Here is a 26,511-nt window from a genome sequence, read left to right on the forward strand (position 1 = left end):
ATGCTTTGGAGCTCTGCCCACCGAGCCTCTGACCTCCTCCTTTGGTCTCGCTGCTGGGCAGCAGGCACCCTGTGAGTACCACCTCAAGTACCACTGGTGGTACCCGTACTACAGGTTGAGAAACACTGACTTGGGGCCAAACCCTATCCAAGGTTCCAGTGCTTGTGCAGCCATGCTCAGGGGGCATATGCCACATGCTGTGGGGGGAGGGGCAAACATAGACCTTTCCTGAGGGCAGCACTGCCACTGCTTGGGCACTGGGAAGTTAGATAGGACTGGGCCCTTGGGCCATAGTAGATGTAGTCACCAGCTGACAAAAGTCATGTTCTTAACTGATGCTATAACCTGCCCTATCCCAAACAAGAGCCCCTATGAGGCTATGCCAAGGACATGCCTCCACCCTCAAATGCACCCCAAAGGCACCGCCATGTGGCCAACTTCAATGAGGGGGAAAACCCACTTCCTCCCCCACATGTTCCCTCAAGTGAAGGCACCAGGACTCAGTTCCAAACCCAGGAGGGACCCCCCCACACACTGAAGCGATCAACAGTCAACAGGACCCTCAAAACCAAGCCTGTGGGCCCCCTCCCCCCAGCCTTCCTTGGCTCAAGTTAAACAGTGCTCGCCCCACGCCCATCGATCACCCAAATCCGCCTCCCTATTGGCTACCACGGAAGTCTCCCCCATCCCTATTGGCTCCTCCGCGACCACGACACTCCCCCTCTCATAAACCCCCACCCCCTGCCCCGGCAAGTGGGCAGCCTGACAGACCGTTGCCCTCCCCCCCAACAGCCCTTCCCGACTGACCGTGTAGTAGGAGAGCAACCCCGCGTTGTAGTCGAGCACGAACCAGCGGTACTGCCAGCCCTTCATCACGTTGGTCCATTTACTCAGCGGGCCCTCCATGATGGACGCCATCTTGGGAGCCGGAACGATGCCGAGCAGCCCCCTGGAGCGAGCGCCGGCCGCGCGTGCGGGGTGTGTGGCGGGGGGCTCGTCTGACAGCGGGGGGGGGGGAAGGGAGCGAAAGAATGCGCGAGCCTCGTCAACGGGCGAGGCCGGCTGAGGCAGCGCGAGACCAGGAGGCGGTGCCGCCTCAGCACGAAAACAACTCGCGGGATTAGCAGGAGGGAGGAGAGTGGGAGGGCGGGGCGCGACTGGGAGGCTGCTGGGGAGGGCCTTGGGGGCTGAGCCCCTTCAGCTGCGCTCGTGGACACTAAAACGCGGGGGGGGAAGAGGCAAGCTGCCATCCTGTCCACACTTTCCTGGGAGGAAGCCCCACTGACTAGCATGGGACTGACTTCTGAGTAGATGCGCATGGACTGGGCTCCTGGCTCAAACACATCTTCTTCCTTAACCTTTTTGACTTGGGAGAGACCAAAATCCTATACATGTCTACTCAGAAGTAAGTCCCATGATAGTCAATGGGACTTCCTCCCAGGAAAGTGTGGATGGGATTGTAGCCTTAGGGTCAAGTCCCAGGCCCAAAATGACCAGTCTTCATGGCTTGCGTTTCACAAGTCGTGACTCTTTTACAATCAGAGTCACGAGTCAGGGTCCAAGTCAAGGATGTGTGTGACTTGAGTTCGGAGTCTTAGAAAATGCATATTTTCTCAAGTCAAGCCTGCAACTCACAAGTGCCCATCCCTGGAAGTTTTTCCTAGTGCAGCTTTTCCTGCAGGGAAAGCTGCACTTTCTTCTACACAGTCCTTGAGTGTACAGAGCGGAACAGAGATTGTAGGTTTGCCTCATCCTGGAATCAGACTTTGTTCCAAGGAAAGAAGCAGAGCTCAGCTCAAGGCAAGTTCAGCTTTTTATCAGAAGATCTGGCAGAATCAATGTAATTCTACACCCTGCTTTTCTTGTGGTTCTGATATTAATATCTTTTAGCTAGAAGGCACAGACCAAAGGATCTATATACAGATGTACTTGAAAGCAGTTCTCATTGAATAGGATTTACTCCCAAGTATGTGTATATGTATAGAATGCAGTCAAGGTGAAATGTGACTATGAAGTGTGATACAGAATAGCAAAGCTAACAGTGCAATTCTATGCATGTGTACCCTAGATTAGAATAAAGTCCCTGTGGGTCTACTTCCAGGTAATCATGTATAAGATTAAAGCCTGAGCTACATTGTGAGAAAATTAGTGGCTGTTCTCTTCTATGCAGTATTTAGTGCCTTTGAGCAGTTTTTGCAGCCTTATTTACTGAACTATAGCAATTGTTTATGTCAGTGTTTCTCAGACTGTGGGTCAGAACCCACTAGGTGGGTCACGAGCCAATTTCAGGTGGGTCCCCATTCATTTCAATATTATTTTTAATACATTAGACTTGATGCTACCATGTTATGTGACTGCATTTGGGGAAATGTTACACATCTGTACTTTCAACAGGCTACTATGTGTATTTTTTAACAATGATAGTCAATGGGACTTACTCCTGGGTAAGTGTGGGTAGGATTGCAGCCTAGGATCATTAAAAATATTCCTGCTTGTTGATGTCACTTCCACTTATGATATCACTTCTGATGGATCCTGACAGATTCTCATTCTAAAAAGTGGTTCCTGGTGCTAAAGGTTTGAGAACCACTGGTTTATGTAATTGGCTTGCAGAGCTTTTTGGCATGTAACAGTGGACATTGGCACCACTACCTTTAGTTTTAAAGCATCTAGAGCATTGGTTCTCACCAGTGGTGTACCTAGGCCATCTGTCACCCGGGGCAAACTAAAATTTTGGCGCCCAATTTAATTTAATTAATTGAATTTATTATTTGCAAAACTATGATTTTAAAAAGCCTACTGACACACAGCTGCCTAAGATAGACAGCACCACATCAGACAAACAGCACAGCAGCATATTAATGTTGCACAGAAGGCTCGATTTACAGCACTGGACTGCTTGAGAGCATAAGGAAGAACCCTGCTGAACACACTGAGAGCAACATAGGGGGTGGGGGAAGGCAGCAGCGCGATCCCCAGGATCGTGCCGCTTGGGGGGCTGCAGGGGCTTGGGTTCACTTACCCAAGCCCCTCCTGCAGCCTCCCTGGGGTGCGGGGAGCCTGGCGTGACTGCTGGCAGGGCTCCTCGCAGCAGGGAAAGTGGTTGCGGAGCAATTGCGCCCGCCCGCGCTAAAGTGGAAGTGGAGCAGGAAAGTGGGAGTGGGAAGTGGAGCAGGGAAAGTGGATGCGGAGCGATCCCGCTCCACTTCCACTTTAGCGGGGGCGGGGCGCGATTGCCCGGCATCCACTTTCCCTGCTGCGGGGAGCCCTGCCAGCAATCGCGCCGGGCTCCCCGCACCCCAGGGAGGCTGCAGGAGGCTTGGTTAAGTGCAGCATTGAATAGCACTGTCCTATACACTCCTTCATGGTTATGGGCTCCACAAACCAAAAAGCTACTGTAGCAGGTCAGTTTCCTACCAGATTTGATTCTGTTAGGGAGGGTCATGGATGCATTCCTGGGCCCATTGTGCATGGCTTGTATCAGCAGTTGCTACTTCATGCCTGTGGTTGTGCTCCCAGCATCATGTGCAGGCAGTGAATTTGGGTGAGATTGGAAAACATAATATCCCAAGAACTCTCTGGGCCCCCTCCTTTGGTTCCTGGCCCCTCTTTCTGACCCTGGGCTCAGGTACAAATTTCCCCCTTTATCCCCCTCTCCTAGGCCCTGATTAGCAGCAGTACTCATTAAGTTCAAGTCTTCATTTTATACTGCATATATGTTAATTATTATTAACAGTAGCACAGAATAACAGTGTAATAATAGACATCTAATTCCCTGCCTCTCAGCAGAATATGAATGTTTAGTGGCTTCTATTATTAAGAACATAAGAAGAGCCCCAAGACCTGGATCAGGCCAAAGAACCACCTAGTCCAGCTTCCTCTATCTCACAGTGGCCCACCACATGCCCAGGGAGCACACAAGACAACAGACACAACCTGCGGCCTGGTGCCCTCCCCTGCATCTGGCAATCAGAGGCAGCCTGCCTCTCAAACATAGCTTGCATATACCTACTATGACTTGTAACCAGTAATGAACTTTTCCTCCAGGAATTTTGCCCAATCCCCTCTTAAAGGCATCCAGGCAAGATGCCATCACTACTTCCTGTGGCAAGGAGTTCCACAGACTAATCACACGCTGCGTAGAGAAATATTGGCAGGGAGGGGTGGCTGCAAGACCTTGCCACTGCTCATTTTCTCAAACAAGAAAATAATTAGCTAAATAATCCATTTCTGCCTCCCTCCTCCCCAAATTATAAATGCTCATGGTCTATATTAATGGCCAGCAGGTGGTGTACTACTCACTACTCAAACAAGAAAATTTATATATATATAAGTTGGTGGTTTTTTTTTGAAAAAGCTAAATAATTCAATTCTCTGCCCCCCCCCCCATTGTAGTTGAGCAAAGAAGTACTTGCAACCGGATGGTTTTCTTTTAAGCTACCCTCCAGTTGGTGCCAGCAATGGCTGCAATCCTACCCACACTTTCCCAAGAGTAAGCCCCAATGAACAAAATAGGACTTACTTCTGAGTAGACCTGGCTAGAGTCAGGGGCAGGCAGGCAGCCAGCATGAAGGGAATAGAGAATGAATGGGTGGGGGGAGGCCACAGGAGGAGGGTGGCTCATGATTGGAGAGGATCAGCCAGTGAAGTGCCCTGAGCCATTCCAAAGAAAAAAACCAGGAGCCGCTGGATGCTGATTGGCTGAGTCGACTGGAGAATTGGGGAAGGAAAGAAACAGGGACCTGAGCCAGCAGAGCCTGCAAAATTAAAAAGGAAAAGAAAACATGGAGAGATGGGACAGGAGGGCAGGGCAGGGCAGTGGCTGGGGGGGGGAGGCAGTGAGCTCAGGGGGCGGAGGGAAGCAGCCCGCCCTCCCCACACACTGAGGCTTGAAAAAAGTCTTGCAGAAGCTGCTGATGGCTGCATTGTCTTTAAAGTGACACGTGGGGGGGGAAACTTCAGCTTCAGCGCCCTTCTCCAGGCTGCCTGGCCTCAGCGCCTGGGGCTTTTGCCCTGTCTGCCCCATGGCCAGGCCCACCAGTGGTTCTCACACATTTAGTACCAGGACCCACTTTTTAGAATGAGAATCTGTCAGGACTCACCAGAAGTGATGTCATGACCGGAAGTGACTTCATCAAGCAGGAAAATGTTTAACAATCCTAAGCTGCAATCCTACCCACATTTACCCAGGCATAAGTCCAATTTACTATCATTGTTAAAAGAATATACGTACATAGTAGCTTTTTAAAAGTACAGTTCTGTAACATTAGCTTGGCTGCTCAGCGTTCGCACAGACTGCTGAGCAGCTGAGAGATAAGCCCATAGTGCGCAGGATGCAGCAACAGCCCTTTTTGTCGACGCCTCAGCCCCAAACTCTGGGCAGCTCAGGATTGGGCTGATGGCCAGCCTAACCCCTTGCCAGTTCCAAACGCCCAGCAGAATTTGATTTCCAGCACCCTGAATGCTGGTCACTCTGGATGAAGAGATTTCAAAGGCTCTCCCAGAACCTCTGGTCTAGAGTGGCAACCAGTGGAAAAGTCATCTCCATTCTGGCCTTGCATAACCCAAGGTCATATTGGTTTCAGAAAATACATCATTGTATAGGATTGAAACAGTCCTTCTGTGGGGACAATCTCCATTGTGCTGGTAGACTCCTGATGCATCATAGGCACTCTCTTCCTACAGAAGAATGATATGCTCAGATAGAAAAAAGTGGGTCTGGCAAGATCATGGGCTTGCTGGCATTTCACTGACTTTCTGCTGCAAATAATATTTCACATAGAAACTGACCACAAATCCCAACTTGCATTTCAAGAACTTGGATAAGCTACCAAGGATTCAAGGGTTCCAGAAGTAACTCATGAAGTTTCACTTCAGGACCTTCCATGTACCAGGGAAGATATTCCTTACATTTGGTATGTTCTACAGAGCCCTGCTCCCAGGTTTTGTGCCAAAAGAATCTGTTTGAGAAGATCTTTTGATACAGGTGTTTATCGATGAGGTCCTTGCATCCCTAGCAACTACTGAAAAAATGCCTGCAAGAATTAAGTATTAATAATGAAGTAAGAGGCTTACTTTCGCTTTCCATAGGGCTCAATACATTCGCCAGCTTGGAGGGAGGGACTTCCTTCTTGAGTGTTTTTTGGGGGCTGCTTTCATTGGATAGGAACCATTCTAGTGTTGGATTCCTCTCAGCGTACCCTTTCTGATAAACTATGGCAGGTTTGCCTACTTGTGAGTAAACGCGCATTATGGCTCAGTTTCATTTTCCATAGGGTTCAATGCATTTTTTTGTTTCCAGTATTTTGGCCATAACTTTTGATGGAATTGAGATATTTCAATCCGGCTTTTTGCATTGCATTCTACTGGACATTCCGCATCCAATGATATATAGCATGACAGGGTTACTCCTAACCTTCGTGATGTTAGCGGTGTTGGGGCATTTGTGGTGTTACACCCCCCCCCAAGGGTGGTACCCGGGTGGACCGCCCCCTGCCCCTCACTAGCTATGCCACTGATCCTATCCACACTTTCCTGGGAGCAAGCCCCACTGACTATAATGGGACTGGCTTCTGAGTAGACAGGTAGAGGATTGGGCTCTAGGGCTGGAATCCTATCCACACTTTCCTGGGAGCAAGCCCCACTGACTATAATGGGACTGGCTTCTGAGTAGACATGTATGGACTTGGCTCCCAGCCCAAACTGAGTAGTTGCTCTTTTTCCTCCCCTTTTTGACTTGGGAGTGAGAACCCAAGCCTATGCATGTTTACTCAGAAGTAAGTCCCATTATAGTCAACAGAGCTTACTGGGATTCATCCCTTACTGGATGAATTAGATCAGGACACCTATGTCTTCAAAATCAATTTCAAAAATCAATTTCCTTTGAGACATGTTAGGAAGTTTCTGTGCCAACTCAATTGTGTTGTCCCTCTTGATTGGTCCCTATAGCATAATTATTCATGGATTTTAGCCAATGGGAATGATGTTTCGGCTCTGCATGCGTATCAGAGTGGTGATTGTAGTGGCTGTGGTTCAGATTTCAGAAGATTAAATACTGAAGTTCTTGTGTCATTGCAATTTAAAGAAACCTCCTACCACCTTCTCTAAATTATTATAATATCAGTAATGAAGTTGGTTTGCTTGGAGGTTTTTTTGATAGGGCTAGTATACGGGAAAGTAACTGGCAATGGAGCTAGTTCTTCAACCAAGTTAGAGACGCCACACCATACAATAGTAAAGGAGTATTTTAGGGAAGAGTTTGATGATGAGGGTAAGTGATATTTGTTTTTTCTCTGTTCCAGAAAGAAGTGTTGGCTTCTAAGTTTTCTTCAGTGTGTATATAGTGTCTGTCCTTCTAAGAATCATATGCTTGTATGATTTCCCCTTTCAGTTTAAAAATAAAGTAGATGAACATATGATTGTCAACTGCAATGAAATATGACTGTGTGAATGGCCTTATCACTTCTGTGACTTACAAGGGTATTTGTTATCATTATAAAAATCATAATTAAGAAAAGAAATTAGAGAAGATTGGATACTAGCCTTTTTTTAAGGTTAGGAGAACTGATATGCAGAGGCACTCCTATTACAAGAATGTTTAGTGGTGCATGAATGAAGGAGAGGGTATTTGGGTGGACATGAGATATTAGCATCTGATGCATCTGGGATGCTAACTGTTCATGTGTAAAAAAAAAAGTGTCTGGAATTAATATTCTTATCTATATAAATATGAGAAACAGCCTAACCAAAGATGTTTTCAGAATGGAAATTGTGATATCCTGTATGCCCTGAAACATACTCAGACGAGGCAGATATTTTGATAAAGGGGGAGGGGGAAAGGAAGAGACAACTGGAAATCTATGCTATCTCCTAATTTCAGTCTCTTTCCTTCATGTGCATTTGTTCTTAACCATTATTATACAGAGTGCAGTTTTATTGATAATGTGACTTTATATGAAGGTAAAAATCAGTGTGTGTTAATAATGTGATGTTAGAATTTTGGTTTGGGTTGACTTTACTTTTTTGTTTTTGAAAATTTTGAGCGTGGTTTTGTAAGAAAAGAGAGAGAAATACTAGAGAGGGAATATTCCATCTTTCTCCATCCCTGTCCTTCCTTTTTTCCAGTCTCTTGTTTGTATCCCACGGGAAGATCAGTACAGGTTAATGAAACTGTCCTCTCCCTCTTCCCTTATGCCTCTTCCTGGAGTAGATTTGCTCTTCCTAAGAGCTTATTCTGACAAATTGTCCGTATCATGAATTGTTATTTCTCACATTGAGATTCCCTCATAAAATGGGTTGAGAGCTAATTGAATAACTTTGGTTGAATGTTCAGTCTCATGTTCAGTGGCATAAACATGTTATCCAGCAGACAAATCACCAAACATGATTCAACATGCTCTAATGGCCCCTTGGGATCCATGAGCAGTTGTTTTAAATTCCAGATGGAGCTAAATACAGGGTATTGTATTTGTATTTTCTCAAAGAAAAAAATTGCTGTCAAGTTGTAGTTCTATAAAATTTGTATGTTGCGTTCAAGATATACAAATAGTATGATGAAGAAGAAATTTTCTAGTTGCTGTTGTATGGGTATTCAATATACCCATACCCAATTCAATTCTGGGTTGCCAGTTAATTAAGGCCCAAACTAAACAACTTTCCAGCACTGACACAGCTGTACCTATGGGGCATGTGCTGCATCCTGCAATTGGGTGGCAGTCACAGAGGCCTCCTCAAGGTAAGGGTTTGTTTCCTTTGAGCTGCATTGCCCTTACCCTGGTTCTGGAAAGTTGGTTAGGATTGTGCCCTAAGTAAGCTGTATCTTATTAATCTCTACTTGTTATATGCCTGCTGAAAGGCAGAATCTCCAAAGTCCATACATATTGCAGTCAGGAATTCATTTGCATGTTATAGTTATAGTTCACAATCTGTAAGAATACTTTTTACTGTCTTATGGTAAACTTCACAACTCCATTCTTTCTCATTTTCTAGATGAATGGCAGAAACGATGGGTTCAGTCTAAACACAGAACCGATTATGGGAAATTTCGAATATCAGCAGGAAGATTTTATGGAGATAGAGAAAAAGATAAAGGTGAAGTATTGAATTCATTTAGTTTGGTGTCCTGGGACAGCTGGCCGAGTTGGGGATTAGGGGCACTGTTTTGCTCCTTCTTGACCAACAGATCCCAGATGGTGGTACTGGGGGACTTCTGTTCAGCACCTTGGCCCTTGGGGTGCGGGATACTACAGGGTTATACTGTCCCCCATGTTATTTAATATCTACTTGAAACCTCTGGGAGAGGTCATCTAGGAATTTGGAGTTGGGTGCTATTAGTATGCTGATGACAGTCAACTCTATCTCTCCACTGGATTCCAGGGTGGCTGTCCCTGTCCTGGAGTGCCTCCTGGAGGCAGTTGGGATCTGGATGAGGGTGAACAAGCTGAGATTATATCTCAACAAGACAGAGGGTCCTCTTGGTTCAGGAATCCACAATGTGAGTGCTGGACTATCGCCCTGCTCTGAATGAGGTCGCACTCTCCCTGAAAGAGCAGGTTCACAGCTGGGGGTATCTTGGACTCGCATCTGCTCCTGCCCAAGTGTGCGCATCTGCTCCTGCTATGGCGAAGAGTGCCTTTGCTCAGATTCAGCTGGTGCACCAGCTGCTGCTGCTGTCATACCTGTCTCAGTCAGATCTGGACACGGAGGTCCATGCCATGGTGACATCAAGATCAGATTATTGTAATGTACTCTATGTGGGGTTGCCCGTGAAGACAGTTCAAAAGTTACAGCTAGTACAGAATGCAGCAGCTCGTGCGGTCACTGGAGGTCAGCAGTTTGATTCTGTTATGCCACTGCTCCAGTGGCTGCACTGGCTACGGATTCATACAATATCCGCTGCAGCGGCTCCCTGGAGCGTGCTGGATGAGGCTGCAGACATTTTCGGCACTGCTGCAGTCCCATGCCCTGGGCAGCTCAGGATTGGGCTGTAAATAAGTTGGAAACTTATGAGTTACTGTTCATTAGTGGTACCTGTTTTCTTTAGGAAAATGCCTAACTAAAGGTGTGATAGCTGTAATTACAATAATCATAATCTACATAGTGCCCAATTGTCCTCTTGGTTTCATTGATGAAGTCACATACCTCATGAGAGCAATACCTCCACATGGGTTTGGTAAATCATTTTAAGAGAACCTTTATTTAGGCTGCAATCCTAACCAACTTTCCAGCACTGACATAAGGGCAATGCAACTCCGAGGTAAGGGAACAAACATTGCCCTATCTTGAGGAGGCCTCTATGATTGTCCCCCAAGTGCAGGATGCAGCACATGCCCCACTGGCACAGCTATGCCAGTGCTGGAAAGCTGGTTAGGATTGTGCCCTTAGGTATTTATTTTCCCTCTACACAGGCTTGCAGACATCCCAAGATACAAAGTTTTATGCAGTGTCAGCAAGGTTTCGGCCTTTCAACAATGAAGGTCAGACACTCGTGATTCAGTACACAGTAAAATACGACCAACATGTTGATTGTGGAGGTGCCTATGTTAAACTTTTTCCTGCAGACCTGAATCAAGAGGTTTTGAATGAAGATTCCAAATACTACATTATGTTTGGTAAGTTTTCTTAAGATGTTTGTTTTTAGTCAATACAGTTGGCTTAGTACAGGGGTGTCCAAAGTTTTTGGCAGGAGGGCCACATCATCTCTCTGACACTGTGTCGGGGGCATAAGAAAATAATTAATTTACATTTAAAATTTGAATAAATTTACATAAGTTTACATAAATGAATATATTAAAGATGAACTTATATGAATGAATGAAGGTCTTGCAATAGCTCAAGGCCCATAAAAGGACTTGCACAAAGCAAGCCTGGCCTTTTCTTTGCTGCCGCTACTGCATCACAGATGTGAAACAGCAGGCAGTGGAGAGAGGCCTCATCCCACAGTTCAGTCGCCCTCACGCTGAGATCAGTTGCATCTGGCCAGTGTGGGCTCCAGCAAGTCTCTGGAGGGCCAGAGGTTTATTAGAGACTGGGGGCTCCCTGAGGGCCGCATTGGGAGTCCTTGAGGGCTGCAAGTGGCCCCAGGGCTGGGGGTTGGGCACCCCTGGTACCAATTGATATAACCAGTGGCATCACTAGGGTTTGCTTCACCCGGTATGGGAAGCCAGCGTGTCACCCCCATGATGGACTTCCTCCTATGCAGTGAGCGAGGCAATGCCCCAGGAAGTGGATATGGTGATACACCATCGTCCCACTCTTGTTGGTTTTTTGACTATAGCTTTTGAAAGAACAGAGATATTTCAACATGGTTTGTTTCATTGTTTGTACTATGAGAAATGCAGAATTTTTTCATATTTCTTAGGGCTACCTTGTGTTTTATATTGAAAAGAATCATTCTTTGCTCCCCCTTATTTGTAAAATTTATCAGATGAGCTCACAATACTATCTATTTCAATGGTTCTCAAACTGGTGGGTCACAACCCACCAGTTCGTGGAAAGCTTCCCCATCCCTTTAAGTGGCAGGGGGAGGCAGTGATGTGATCCCCAGGTTCACTTTGCTAAGGGGGGCAAGGGGGAGTGCTTTTATTTCTTGTGGGCTTGGACAAGCAGCAGGATGTTCAGGGAGCCCCACGCAGCCCTCTGCAGGGCTCCCTGAGGCTTGGAATGTTGAGAACAGTGCATGCAAACTACTTCCGGTTTCATGTTGCAACCGGGAGGTGATTTGCGTGCACTGTTTCTCAGTATTCCAAGCCTTGAGGGCTGTGTGGCACTCCCTGCACCGCCTGCTGCCTTGCCCAAGCCCACAATAAGTAAAAGCACCCTTCTTAGAGACATAATCCTGGGGTTCTCATTGCTGCCATCACCCCTCCCCCGCAAAGACTTATTTAGGGAGTAAATCTCCCTAAATGTTTGGGAACCACTGGTCTATTTTATAAAAACATGGGAAGAGCCCTGATGGATCAAACTTGAGGATACATCTATGTTAGCATCCTGCTTCCAGCAGTGGGAATCCTGCAAAGACATGAAGGCAACAGCCCCCCCCCCCGCCTCTTTTGTATATCCCCAGCATTCGGTATTCTAGCATGGACAGTACAGTTGACTTTATCATGGCTAATAGTAATTATATTATTTATTTTAGACATTTATATGTCATCTTTATAAATGACACTATATGTCATTTTAGGCATAAAAGTGACATAAAAGTAAAAATTTAACAGATTAAAAGTTTGCTGCTACAACAGAATTATTTTCACTAACCAGAGAAAATTGGCAAGGGTAGAATAAGGCATATGTCTTTAGGGTAGAAGTTCCAGAATCTGACCACAGCTGCAGAGAAGGATTTCGAAATCACATGGAAAAAGTTTTTATTGAAATAAAAACCACTGAACATTAATTGAAACTGCTTCATTTCGCACTGTCTAGAAACATTGGAAGTATAAACTGATATACAGTATTGATTGTAATGTGTTGCTATTGTTTTAAAATTAAATTTGATATGTTGCCTTGAGCTTTGGAAAGGATAAAAATGTTTTTATACATAAAATGGGTTGTGGATGACAAAAGTGTAAAGTGAAAGTGATATTAAAAGAAAATGTCTACATTAAATCTGCATTTAAACTGCTTGCCATCAAACTAGGTCACTTTTATTTGTGCAGGTGGGACATTGACCACAATTATTTGGATATTTAGAACATTTTGTTTTTCTTCTAGGGCCAGATATATGTGGAGAAGACAAAAAGATTGTGCAGGTTATCTTAAATTATAAAGATGACTACTATTTGATAAAAAAGGACATCAAATGTGAGGTACAATCTGTGTTTGCTTAGTATCTGATACTTTGTGCCCTGCCTACATGATCACTTCTCTGAATGAATTCCTGTTCTGACCATACATTTTATGTTGTAAAATATAAAAGCAGTATTTACAGTACTTCTACAGTACACTATATTTCAGTATTTTACCTTGAAAAGCTGACAGGCTGGTTTGAATAAGATGGGGGATGCTGGGAATGGGTGCTAACACAACCTGTGGGTATATGGCCAGGCATGCTTCTATCTTGGAAGTTCCTTAGTTGAATTCGTTCAGTTTTTAAGACCCCTCAGTTTATATACCTGTAAGTTCCCTAGCACAGCAAGAGACATGGCAGCCCCCCCCCCCCAACAGTAAGTAAAGCATAATGTCATCAGCTTCCTGGGTCTTTACGTTGTTTCCCCAGGGGTGTATTAGAATCAAACCATCTGTAGACTCACTTTTCCTTTAACTTATCCTCTGTTGTGCAGCGTTAGCAGGAAAAGCTGGCTAGAATACTGGAACAGTGGAGCAATATTTGAAACACTGGAAATAAGTCTCTATTGCTATGTAGTAATGTTCATTTTTTTCTTTTCTTGAGACTGATGACTTCACCCATCTTTACACTCTGATACTCCGCCCTGATCTTACTTATGAAGTGAAGATTGATAATTATGTGGCAGAAGCTGGCCATCTAGAAGATGACTGGGATTTCTTACCTCCGAGGAAGATTATTGATCCTAATATGCCAAAACCAGACTACTGGGATGAAAGAGAAACTATTGAAGATCCTATGGACAAGAAACCAGATGTAAGATTTCACCCTGGATATCATGATTTTACAATGAGGGCATTACAACTAAATACCTTATTATAGAGTTAGCTCAAAACACATTTGGTTTACATGATTCCTTTTATTGTAACTATTTTAAACCATTTCAGCCCACTTTACATATACACAACAAATGTCTACACCTGTGGTCTGGGCAGAAACTGGTTAATAAGTTAAATAGTGCTTTTACTTCATGACATATTTTACATTTTTTATTTCATTAAGGCTCATGGTAATTGACCCCTGATTCTCATTTTACAAATTGGAGTACTGTTTAAAAAGGTATGTTTTTTCCATTTAAATAGCACAATCCTATGCATTTCTACTCAGAAGTCCCACTGTGTTCACTGAGACTTCTAGGTGTTTCTGGGTTTCAGCCTAAATGTATTGACTTTTGCTAGTGGTTTCAGCCTAAATGTATTGACTGCCTCTATTGGTGTAGAGTAGTGGTTCTCAAACTGGGGCGTGTGACACCCCAGCCTGAGGACCGCAGCCTCTGCCCCCTTAAGGGAAGGGGAAACGCAGGAATGCAATTCGCAGGATCATGCCGCCACAGGGGCAGGGAGGGTTTTCTTTAACATCACTTACCTGCTGCCGGGGACCAGGAGGTGCAGGTAACCCCACGGAGCACTCTGCAGGGCTCCCTGCAGCTTTTAAAATGTGAAAATAGTTATTGCAACCCACTGATGGGTTGTGATTGCAAAACCAGAAGTCGGTCACAATTGCAACTTTCACTTTTTACAAGTTAGGGGGAGCCCTGCAGAGCACTCTGCGGGGCTCCCTGCACTTCCCAACAGCAGGTAAGTGAGGTTAAAGAAAAATCCACCTGCCCCCACAGCAGTGCAATCCTGGGAATCGTGTTGCTCCTTTTTTGCCCATTCCCACTCAAACTTACCTCAGGAGTTTTACTCCTGAGAAGTTTGAGTTTGGTGTAGAGCAGGGGTGCTCAAACTTTCAATCTGTGGGATGACAAGTTGCACCTGCTGCAATTCTCTCTTCTATACACTTGTTAAAGGTCCAGCATCCCTAAAGTTGAAAGTTTGAGCACCCCTGGTGTAGAGCGAAAGACCCTGAGAAGTGTTCCATGAAGTCTCAGAAAAAAAAAAATCCCATTTGATCACTTCCGGTATATCTCTGAGTAAGCAATCCCCTATTGACCACCAAAGAGGGTGGTCTGCTTTTGCTGGCAGCAAAAGCAGCAAACCACAAATCTTCTCTATTAATAATAATTCTCTAATAAATCTTTTCTAATTACAGGCAACCCGTGTTATCCGCAGATTTAGTACCTGCAGATTTCTTCATCTGCGGTTTCCCAAACCTGTGGTGAGGACCAACCTGGAACCTCCAGAGGTGAAGGGAACTGTGTTGCTCTCATCTGCAGAGGCTCATCTGAAGCCTGCAAAGGCTGTGTGCATCCGCCTGCAGCCTCAGCAAGCTTCAGAAGAGCCTCCAGGCCAAATGGAGCTCAACTCCAGTAGCGTTCGGGATGGAGGAAGGGTGAAAACTGCAGGTTTTCCTTATCCATGAGGGTTCCATGAATGGTCAATGAGGGCCGCCTGTATTACAAATTTAAATGCATGTTTTGTGTGTGTGGGAGGGGTTGCGTGTGGCCCATGACAATTCCAATTTTTGTCTCAGTGGTTCATGATCTCCTAAAGGTTGGGAACCACTGGTGTAGAGGATGGAAGATGTTAAGTCAGTGGTTCCCCAAACTTTTGCCTGCCACAAACCACCTTATTCTCTGTGGTGGGTGTCACCCCCATGCTCAATGCTCTGCTGAAAAGCCTTTCTGGGAGCCCCTGGAATCTGATTCCAGGTTGTGATGGGCACCTGACTTACTCCATTGCCCTCCACAAGCCCGAGCGTGCCTCACAGAAGCAACCAGAAGCCATTTCCGATTCACAGAAGCAACTTCTGGTTTACTTCCAGCTTGCTTCCGTGACTTCCAGTCACTGCACTTGGTTTCTGAGCCCTTCTTGGCTCCAGGGAAAAAGGGTAGATAAAAGGAGGGGTTGCTGGCTCTGTTGGAGTTGTTGCAACTCCGTCTGCTGTCCAGAGGGGGCAGGATGCTGTCCAGAAGGGGTCAAGCTATGACCCAGTGACTCTGACCTTTCTACCTGTTCTCTCTGTGATCCTTGTGCGGTGTGGCCCTACCCTTTATCCTTCCCTTCTCCTCTGAGCCCTTCCTCTTGTCCTCTGACCACCAACCTGTTAAGATGGCACACACCAGGGCTCTGATGCCCAGGCCATCTTGAGCACAAGGCATGCAGGGCAAGGCAGCTCTTGGGCCTTGCTATCTCTAAGTAATAGCTGAACCTCTGATCCTAATCAGATGCTGTAAACATACATTCAATGGAACTGTTAAGTAAATAACTTCTTTTTGCAACTTTAACAAGTCATTGCCTCTTTGTCTTTTTGTATTGATTAGCAGTCAGCCAGGTGAGGGAGGTTCCCTGGGGTGATACCCAAAGGGGGGGTCTGCTGCTTAAGCTACTCTGCTTCCCCCCAAAGAGGGAACTACTTTTAATTTCCTCCAACAGGCTCCATAACCAGGATCCCCGAATGAGGCCTCAGAACTTAGCAGTGCAAAGGGGGTTGCTTCACCCCTCTTCTTTTTCCTCCACCTGGCTTCTTCCATGGGCTTGCCCCAATCTCTTGCCCCAGAGAGCAGACATACAGAGCAGTTCTCAGGTACCCTGTCCAGAGACCTCTCATCACTGGTCCTGAGTGTCTTACAAAGCCCTAGGCCCTCAGCTTCCTAGGCTCTCTCTCTCATCCCCACCCTCAGCTCCACCTGTTAAATAGGTTAAAGGGCCAGAGTAGAGAGGCCCTCATCCTGCAAGGAGCAGCCAGCCCCATGCTTTGATGGCTCAGAGGACAGCGAGAGGACCTGACATACTGCCATATGTTGGCAGTACAGTGCCAGTGGCTATTCCCTTGCCGGGGTTGTGATGGTATAGCTAGAGTCCCCAAGACAGTGGAGCACGTTTGGAAGTGGCTACTTTCATAATGATAGTAGCAATGGTTACATTTCTGAAAAGGAAGTACAGTATTTACAGATATCAATGGGATAGTTGATTCTGCTACTTAACTGCAGAGCATATTTATTCTTGGTATGCAAATAGTGGTGAATTCTGGAGCTGAGAAGGCCCTGACTCGGCAGTTACACATTCTTTACATGCATAAAGTTCAGTCTGTAACATCTCCAGTTAAAGAACTGAGAATGACCTCTGCATGAGACCACAGAGAACCACTATCAGGTATCATAAACAATGCTGAGCTATCGATAACTCTTATCTTGAGTAAGTGGGGGACCTTCTGAAACAGCATGTGGTGCAGGAAACTGCAGCAGGAAGTCCATCTTGCAGGAGTAAAAATGCTTTCCACCAGCATAGCAGCACCTTTGGATCCAAGTAATTGTCTCATTGTTTCTCTCAAAATAAATATTTGAGCTAGGAATCTCAATTGATCATCTTGACAAATATTGTTTTAGGACTGGGATCAGCCAGAAAGAATTCCTGACCCAAATGTTACAAAACCATTTGACTGGGATGAAGAAATGGATGGGGAATGGGCGGCACCACTGATTCCAAATCCTCAGTTCAGAGTAAGACTGGTATAGACTTACGTAGTAATAAATACGGTGACTTAAGGCCCAATCCTATCCAACTTTCCAACTCCAATGTAGCACCATGCAGCCCTAAGGTAAGGGAGCAAATGTTTCTTTATCTTGAGACCTTTATGACTAACCCCCCCCCCCAAAAAACAAACAAACAAACAAACAAAAGCTGGATACAGCACACACAGTTTTGGCATGGCTGCATCAGTGGTGGAAAGTTGGATAGAACTGGGCCCTTACCATAAATACTAAACCATAAGTACTGGTTAAAATATGGTAGATTCTTTTGGTAAAATCCTTCTTTTCTTTCTATTTCAATAGATTCACGTGAAAATAGTGATTGTATTCCTTCCTCTTAGACATAGACATAGACCAGAGTAATAAACTGTTCTTTTTTCCACTGCCCATCCCTCCTGTTTGCCTCCAGATATAATTCATTCCTCTATGATTTGCTGCATTTTGCTCTTTTTATCTGACTTTTTATTCTGGTTACTGTTTTTATGGGTATCTGTTTTAATATGTTTTTATTTGCAGTTAAATTATGTTTTTAATCTGTTTTTAATATGTTGTAAGCCGCCCTGGGTCCCTTTCGGGGAGAAGGGCGGAATATAAATAAAGTTTATTATTTATTATATTCCCTCATTTTTACACTTTCTTGCCATGCTTAGCTGTCTTCCCCTTGGTATTTCACACACGCTTAAATTTTCCCCATCCTGAAACACCAGTCATTAATACCTTCTGCTGCCTTTTCCTCCTCTTCCTTCTCCAGTTGGATTCCCCTTTGTTTTTTCCCCCCATTATTCTACTTTTCATTTATCCAAGTGGGTGCCAAATTCTGTGTCTTCCTTCTTTTTAGCATCTCCAGGACATTATTTCCCCACCCTATACTGTTTGGCAGTGACATAGCTAAGGGGGTGCAGGGGGTAGCAATTGTACCAGGCAACCAGCTTTAGGGAGTCAGCAAGCTGAGTTTGACCCTAGTGGCCAAAATTGTGAAAACCTTGGTATGCATGAATAATACCATCATGTTATATCATTGGAAAGGTATCAAAAGTTATGACCAATTAACCAGAAAATGAGAAAGCAACTGTCTTATGGAATGAAAAGTCAATTTCCGTAACTCAAAACTGACCTATGAGACTGATTGTTCTGAGAGCCAATGAGATGTTATTATCATACAGCATGGAACCAATAAAGTGTCAATATGAGTCAGCTCTCATTTTCATGTATCATAATACAGATACTCCTTCTAACTGGGTAAAGAGGCACTTTTTAAAGTGATGCTCCTCTTATATTTAGCAGAGGGAGAATAACCGTCCCTCTTCACCCCAGCACAGTGTCTCTAACCAATAAGGGGCACACTTTTTGATTTACTTAATTAAATTTGATTTTGTCATGGAGGGGGGTGGCTACAAAATCTTATTTGACCCCAGGTTGCAGATAGATGCCTGAGATATCTCATTGGCTGGGGGAGGTGGCAGAGCAAGTAGGTGGCAAACTGCTTGGGGAGGAGGTGGGCTTTCCCACAATTCTCACTTTTTAAAAAGCCTGGGCGTGACATCTCTTCCAGTTGTGACATCACTTACAGGGCATCATTTTGAGCTCCATACTGAGCTACACAATCATTAACTATGCCACTGGTTGCCTATGTTGCCTATGTACCTCTTCTATTACTATTCTCACCTGTCACCTCAAACCAATGCAGTGGCTTCCTGCCAAAAGTTGTATCACTTTCAAGGTTCTGTCCTTCAGTACTGAAGGTTCTCAGTACTGAAGAACCCTTTGTTCTTTGTTCTTGATCATTCCTTTTCTTTTATCTTTGCACCTCTACTTGTTTGTTGCACTTACATTTTTTGCCTGTTGGCCCCCCTTTTTCCTTCTCTCTCATTCTGCCTCACAGCCTTCTGCTGTACTGTTTTTGCTGATTGGAGCAATCTCTGCCCTCTGTTAGACTGTCTCCCTCTTTGTCAATTTTGTCCACAAGACCCAATTGAACAATTTCATCTGATCTTCATCTCCATTGTCATCACAGTCACAACTAGCATTCAGCATGATCCACAATGCATTTCAAACATTTTACTTTCATTTGAAGTCAAGATTTAAGTGCATGTAAATTGTTGAGAGATTGCTATTCTACCAAATATACTCAAGTCTGTAAATAAAGTGTCACTAATAACCAAATCATATTAGTAAATATTAGTACATTAGTATATGGTTTATGCTGACTACTCTCACCTTGATAAAACTGGGTTTGAAAAGTAGTATTCAAACTTGTCCTAAAATGTGTATGTGTTTGGTTTTTTTAGGGCATATGGAAACCTCGTATAATTAAAAACCCCAATTATAATGGCATATGGGTCCAGCCAGAAGTTGACAACCCAGAATACAAACCAGATCCTAATCTCTACAAATATTACAACATTAGTGTCATTGCCTTAGAAATCTTACAGGTAATGTATATGATGCAGTTTACAGAATATATTCCTTCAGTAAAAAGATGATTCTCACAAAAAAGACCTGCTGGTATTCTGTACTGCTTTGAAACTAAAGCAGATCCACTTTCTAATTTGGCTCATTCACTAATCGGTAAGATGTATAGGAGTACTAGGCAGCATATTTATTCTGAGAAGTTAGTATGTATTATATTTTCAGCTTGCAACCTCTCTCATTAAACAATGGCATGGACAGCTTCTAGATCTTTAGATGGTGAGCCATAACTGTTTACTTTAAGCAGCATTAAAGGTGGGTCCTCAGTACCCACAGGAAATCCATTCCCAGACCCCATGCAGATACCTGTTCCCAAGGATAATTAAGTCTGTGGAAAAGCCCTCAAAAAACTTGAGGCCTTTCAGATGGGGGTTCAACACCTACGTTGAGTCAAATTCATGGGTGCTGAACTTGTGGATGAGAAGGGCCCACCATATTGTGGAGTAAGGACCCAATCCTATCCAGCTTTCCAGCACTGGTGCAGGCGCAATGCAGCCCCGAGGTAAAGGAACAAATGTTCCCTTACCTTGAGGAGGCCTCTGTGACTCCCTCCCCACCAAAGGATGCATTGCACACCCATTGGCATGACTGCACCAGCACTGGAAAATTGAATAGGATTGGGCCCTAAGTCATTGAGGAATATGACCTCTGAGATTAAATGATAGAGAAAAATGATTGATGGAATAAAGAAAACCTTGTACATTCTTGCTTTGAATGGAAAGGCAATATTAGTAGCAAATTTAACAGAAGAAATGAATGCTTTGTGCCTAGAGTTTATTAAATAATTTATTAAACATTTCTGAAATAGCTTTCTAAGTAAACTTTGTAAGTAAACTCAGCAAATATGGACTTTTCCTATGCTTCTGCCAAAAAGTAACATGCATAATTTTAAATGTTCTGTGAACACTTGCTGTGCTCTTCTGATTCTGTGAAGCAGAATACTAGTTCACATGGATGCAACCTTTATTTGGCATATCTCCTTGTCTTAGAAGTTGGGATAGACTGCTTCCATTTCACTCTAAGCTGGAAAATCAGAATCATAGATAGAGATAGCTAGATAGATAAAAGAGACAGTATTTATTTATTTCATCTAAAGATTTATATCCCACCTTTCCCATGCGGAAGCAAATGCCCAAAGCAGCAGGCATCATCGCAGCCTTTGCCTCAGGCAGTAGAATGTTTTGGGCCAACCCTGCTCGTCTCCTAGTCCTTCTCCAGGAACTTATTTTGTTCCATTGTCCAACACATCCCCCTTGTCTTCTTGGGCTGAGTTCCAACCCCTCTTGTCCAGTTAAAATGTTGTGAATGTAAAAGTGGAATACAAATATTTTAATAAAATAAATAAAAATCCTATGTTATATCAGACTTGCATTGCAGACCAAATTTGATCATATCAATTTCAGTGCAGCCTGCAATTCCAGCTGGAATTGAAATAAAAAGCTATTCCTTTTATGGACAGTTATTTTGATTTTTCAGTTCTACGTTTTTCATTCCAACAGGGAAGGTCTGGTACAATCTTTGATAATTTTCTGATCACAAATGATGAAAAATATGCTGAAGATGCTGGGAATGAAATGTGGGGTACCACATATGTAAGTAATTATGTTGCATTTCACTAAATTTACAATTCACTGCTTATATTTTATTTTATTACATGTATAATTTTCTTGGTTCTCAGGAGTCTAGTGATGTATATTGTTAAATAAAAAGACATATTTAAGCAATATTTAACATTATATAATGTATTTATACATTATTAAAAAAATTTTTACATTATAAAACTTAAACTGACATTTATAAAAACTTAAAGAAACCCAAAAATTTGAATTGTTGACTTGCACAAGTCGTAAAAGTACAAATTTAGCTTTAAAGAAACAAGTAAATCAGCAGGAAATATTACTTAGCTCAAGGGAACTTGTCAGTGAATTCAGAATTTCTGCCTGACAGCCCAATCCTGAGCTACCTGATGCATGGGGCTGCAGTAGTGGCAAAAATGGCTGCCACCACATCCAGCACGCTTCAGGCAGCCATAACCTCCGCCTAGGTAAAAGGGGACTTTTATCCCCTTCCCCTGGGTAAAGCGAGTAGCCCTGCAATGGGGCTCCTCGATTCTATGTCGACCTGAAGGTCAGCGTAGAATGAAGAGCCTCCATGTCAGGTAGCCAACCTGACATGGAGGCTCTAGATCTGGTGGGTCCAACCTCCCTCCAGCCCTGCTCCCTCCCCCTGGAAGCCTCCTCCCCACCCTCCCCCCACCTCTCCCACTTCTCCCCACACTCCCACCTACCTCTCCACGTGACCACTGAGCTCTGGTGCTCCACCAGTGCTAGCCCAGCAGCAGGCTAGCTATGGAAGGAGCATTTTCACTACTAAATTTTGTGTTTTTTATGACTTGTAATTTATTTACAGGTTGAGCCTCATTATTCGCATGGGTTCCTTTCCAAGCACTCATGTGGATGGCAAAAACGCACTATAGCAAATCAATTTAAAAAACAAAGTTTCTTTGCTCCTGTGATTTAAAAATAGCCTTGCTGACCTTTGTGATGTAAGATAAGATTAATTAAGAAGATAATCCATCAATCAGTCCTCCTCCAAGCTCTTAGAAAGACACTTCACTCAGTCTCTCCCTTCACCAATGCAAAGTGATCACCTTTCTTTCATGTGCTCAGGGGGAAGGGAGGGGTTGCCTGGAGAGAGGAGGACTGATGGATGTCAGCCAGCTGCCCTCTCTCTCTCTCATTAAGGAGGCTATTGTTAAAGGACTGTTCAGTTTTTTAAAACTGATTTTAAAGGATGCATTTTCCCCTTCTCCAGGGATCAGCACATTCCTTCTCATTTGCAGTGGCTATTTGTGTTGAGTCAAATCCGTGTATAATAAGGCTGGACCTGTATATTGATGTTTAAAGCTATTGTTTTCATGCTTACTAACATGCTTTAAAATTTCTTCTGCTCCGCAGGAAAGAGAATGGAAGAGAAGAGAGAGGCAAGATGTAGTGTACAACAAAATAAATGAAAAGGAAGAACCAAAGACAAAGGAGGTCAAGAAAGAAAAGAAGGTGAAAGATTCCAGCCTTAAAGATGAGCTCTAATCTGAACCTATTTCATAATTACTATCACTCAGTAAAGCTGTTAACTTTGGGTGGAAATGGTTCAACTTCTAAATATTGTTCGTATTTTCTAATGACTTACTGTGGAAACTCTGAAATACAGTGGCAATAAAAAGTCCAGACAATCATTTTTATGCTAGTAGACTAGTAATGATAGTGTAAGTAATACTTAGGTGTCTTAATACTTAGGTGTCTAGAGGACCTGAACAGTTACTCTAGGCATAAAGATTAGACAAATGCAGGCAGCTTGCCCAACGCAGACCATAGAATATAGTGTAGAAACACTAGCAAACAATGGAAAGAAATTAAGGAACACATAACACATTTTTTAACCATCAAAGCAAAGTTGGAAACTGGAAAAGTAAGTCTGAACTGAGCCATTATCTGTTCCACACAGATACAAAAATACCATGTGCACCAACCATAATTGTATCAGGAACAATGGTTCATACAGAACATTAACCTAATGCCTAACAGCCACCTGGTGCATCTTTCATCTGAGTTTTTACTTGAGATTTACGGTAAAAGGCAATTAGGAACATGTAATAAGGAGAAACAGGAGCAGCCCACAGGGGAAACAAGCACAATTAACATAATGGACAGTCACCATTGGCTAAAACGAAGGATTGAACTAGGTATGTAATACACAGTTACACCTCTCTTTATACTGTCAGGTTTTCTGTTTTTAATTGAAAGCAGCATTAGGAGGCTGAAATCAAGAGCAGAAGAATTATGGCAGCAGGGGAAGGAGAATTATTTCATTTTGTCAAACATTTTTCATAACCAGGAATAAATTTGATCTTATAATACCAGAGGGTCGACTGATTTCCTTCAGCTTTGCCATATCAGATCATTTGGGAATATCTCTAAGGTTGCTTTTAAACTGAGTCATAGCCACATGCAGCTTAGGAGCATGCAGCTAAGGAGCACTTAGTCGGCACAAATCCCTTACCCCTGCCTGGGAGGTTTGCAAACATGCCGTAAAGCACATTTGCGCCTCCTCTGAAGTCAGTTGGGCCAGCGCAAGGATGCATGCCAGCCATGGAAGGCCAACCGTCTGCGCTGGCCAAGCTTGGTCAGCACAGGGTCTGGTGGGGGGGCAGGGAGGAGGCGTTTTGGGGCCCATGGGAGGTGGCAGGGAGGAGGCGTTTTGGGGCCCATGGGAGGTGGCAGGCATGCCTGTGTGTGGGTGGGCGGGGAGTGGGAGGCAGGGCCTATCTCTGTTCCTGGGCAGTCCTGGGCTGCTTAGATCTGCACCACCTCTTTAGGTGGCATAGATCTGTGTAACCCCATTGGAGTTGCTGTGGCTCTTCCCAGGGTAAGGGGAATTATTTCTTAATTATTATTGATTAAACTTGTGTTGGGGTTGGGCCCAGCCACCCACCCCCAACCCACCACTCCAGATGAGCCCAAGAGGGGAGGGGGTACAGCAGGTTGGCCCAGGGGGTGACTTGGCAAGCTCCCAGACAGGACGGGGACCCCAGGGAAAGACTGGCTGCAGGAACACTCTAGAGCAGTAATTCTCACACATTTAGCACCAGACCCACTTTTTTAGAATGAGAATCTGTCAGGACCCACTGGAAGTGATGTCATGACCAGAAGTGACATCAACAAGCAGGAAAATTTTAACAATCCTAGGCTGCAATCCTTCCCACACTTGCCCAGGAATCAGTACTATTTGCTATCATTGTTAAAAGAATATACATAGTAGCTTGTTAAAAGTACAGGTCTGTAACATTTCCCCAGGTGCAGTCACATACTATGGTAGCATCAAGTCTAATTTATTAAAAATAAAATATTGAAATGAATGGGGACCCACCTGAAATTGACTTGCAACCCACCTAATGGGTCCTGACCCACAGTTTGAGAAACACTGCTCTAGAGTTACAAGGGAATGGGAGAATGGGCTGGAGGCCCCGCACCCTCCTGATCCTGCCAGGGAGGAAGGGGTGGAGCAGGGTGGGGTAGCCAGGCTTCCTCAAAAGGGAGAGGGCCTGTGATGACAGAGGTGTGCTGGAAAAAGGGGGAAACCACCTGAGAGCTAGAAGCTCTACTTCAACACTGAGGAAGAGGAACAGAGTGATGTGAACCTCCTTCCACAGTGGCAGTCTGAGACCCTACTCTGCTGGACCAGTCCCAGGAGGGGGACCACAAAGGCAACCCCATCCTGAGCCCACCAAGGTCTATGGGTGTTTGAATACCCTGCCAGCTGGGGCGCTTGCCACTAGCAGACTGGGATGTGATAACTTGCACTTGATATAGCACAGGCCAACCAGCCTGCCTGTTCCAGGGCAGGTTAGGATTGCATTGCCAGTCTCTTAATCTGTGCCTTTGAAAATCCATCTGATTGAGTTGCACAGATGGTGCTCATACACAAAGGGTGGATTCAAATGTAGTGTGAAACCATGGTCTGAAGTTGATTTCCAAACCACAGTTTGTGCTGAGGCTTACTGTTCTCTTCTGTTGCTGTTAAGCTCACAGGACATTGACAAACTAATTAGGACCATTGCTCAATCTCAGAACAGGTGCTGCATTAAAGGAACAGAAAGCACTCAGCCTCAAGAGGCTGTTGTACCATAGCAATGGGAGTGAACTTGTGAACTTACAAAGCTGAGTCCTGAACAGATAAGAAACAAAAGCAGACAAACAGCACACCCGTTTACTGTTGCCTGTTGTATATCTGACAGTTCAAACTATACTGTCAGTTTTAAACTATGGTTAGCTATAGTTTTACAATTACATCTGAACCTACTCCAATAATTTCTTTTCTGCCTAGTGTCTGTACGCTACTTTTGTAGACAAAATTTGAGGAGTCTCTTAGCTGGTATAGATTGTATTTTCGTCCAATTTAAAATGTAGGAGTGAATGCTCATTGCCACGTAGAAGATTCCCATTTAACTTCTTAGAAGTATTAAAAGTGTACTTAATCGAGTACCAAAAATGATGTCCCTAGATTTCATCTTCATGTAGAATTTGAGAGAGTAGTAGGAACTAATTTGCATCCACTGTGCTTTCAAGTGCTTTCTCCTCTGATGGGCTTTGCAGTGCATGACGGCCACCTTTTTTGGCTCCCACACGGCTTCTAATAAGTCTAATACCTGGGGCCCATATTTGATAGCCTTTCCTCCTGAGTCAATGAGTCCTCTCTCCCTGTATAAGACTCCGTGCACATGCAAAAGCAAAAAAGCAAATTTGCTGTCTGTGTATATGTTAATGTGCAGTTCCTTTCCTAGCCTTAACACACAGGTGAGGGCAATGAGTTCTGCCTTCTGAGTTGAAGTGCCTGGAGGGAAGGCTTTTGCTTATACTGTGAAGTGAGCATCTACGACAGCGTACCCTGCATGCCTAACTCCATCTTTGATGAAACTGCTTCCATCTGTGAAGAATTCAGCCTCAGGATTCTTGATGGGGACATCAGTCAGGTCAGGCCTTCTGGAAAACACTTCATCCATCACCTGAAGGCAGTCATGGGGCTCTTGGAGACTTTCCATAGGCATGAGAGTTGCTGGATTCAGGGTATTTACTGTGGCTAAATGGATCCTGGGGTTTGCACATAGTAGTCCTTGATACCTGGTCATTCTGGCATTTGTGAGCCAGTGATTTCCTTTGTACTCCATGAGCGTGGTCACTGCATGTGGCACCTTTACAAAGATTTCTTGATCAAAGGCTATTTTGTCTGC

General features: G+C 44.3%; 2 protein-coding genes across 3 annotated transcripts in view; one reads left to right on the forward strand and one right to left on the reverse strand.

Annotated features, from left to right (window-relative positions):
* The window catches only part of OSBPL9 (oxysterol binding protein like 9), a 76,227-nt gene extending 75,121 nt beyond the window's left edge, over positions 1–1,106 (reverse strand). For both annotated transcript variants that reach the window (XM_066623839.1, XM_066623838.1), the window contains exon 1: positions 808–1,106. In XM_066623839.1, coding sequence (XP_066479936.1) covers positions 808–918 — 111 coding nt within the window. In that variant the 5' untranslated portion in view covers positions 919–1,106. The remainder of the gene's footprint in view (positions 1–807) is intronic.
* On the forward strand, positions 935–23,614 carry LOC136648500 (calreticulin-like). The gene is made up of 11 exons (XM_066624615.1): positions 935–978; positions 1,670–1,800; positions 8,989–9,090; positions 10,407–10,475; positions 10,560–10,610; positions 12,709–12,803; positions 13,388–13,597; positions 17,112–17,225; positions 19,544–19,687; positions 21,224–21,316; positions 22,682–23,614. The coding sequence occupies exons 1-11, from the start codon at positions 935–937 to the stop codon at positions 22,811–22,813; spliced, it is 1,185 nt and encodes a 394-aa protein (XP_066480712.1). The 3' UTR covers positions 22,814–23,614.
* The last annotated feature ends 2,897 nt before the right edge of the window (positions 23,615–26,511 follow it).

Source organism: Tiliqua scincoides, chromosome 4 (assembly GCF_035046505.1).
Source record: "Tiliqua scincoides isolate rTilSci1 chromosome 4, rTilSci1.hap2, whole genome shotgun sequence".
Taxonomy (NCBI): Eukaryota; Metazoa; Chordata; class Lepidosauria; order Squamata; family Scincidae; genus Tiliqua; species Tiliqua scincoides.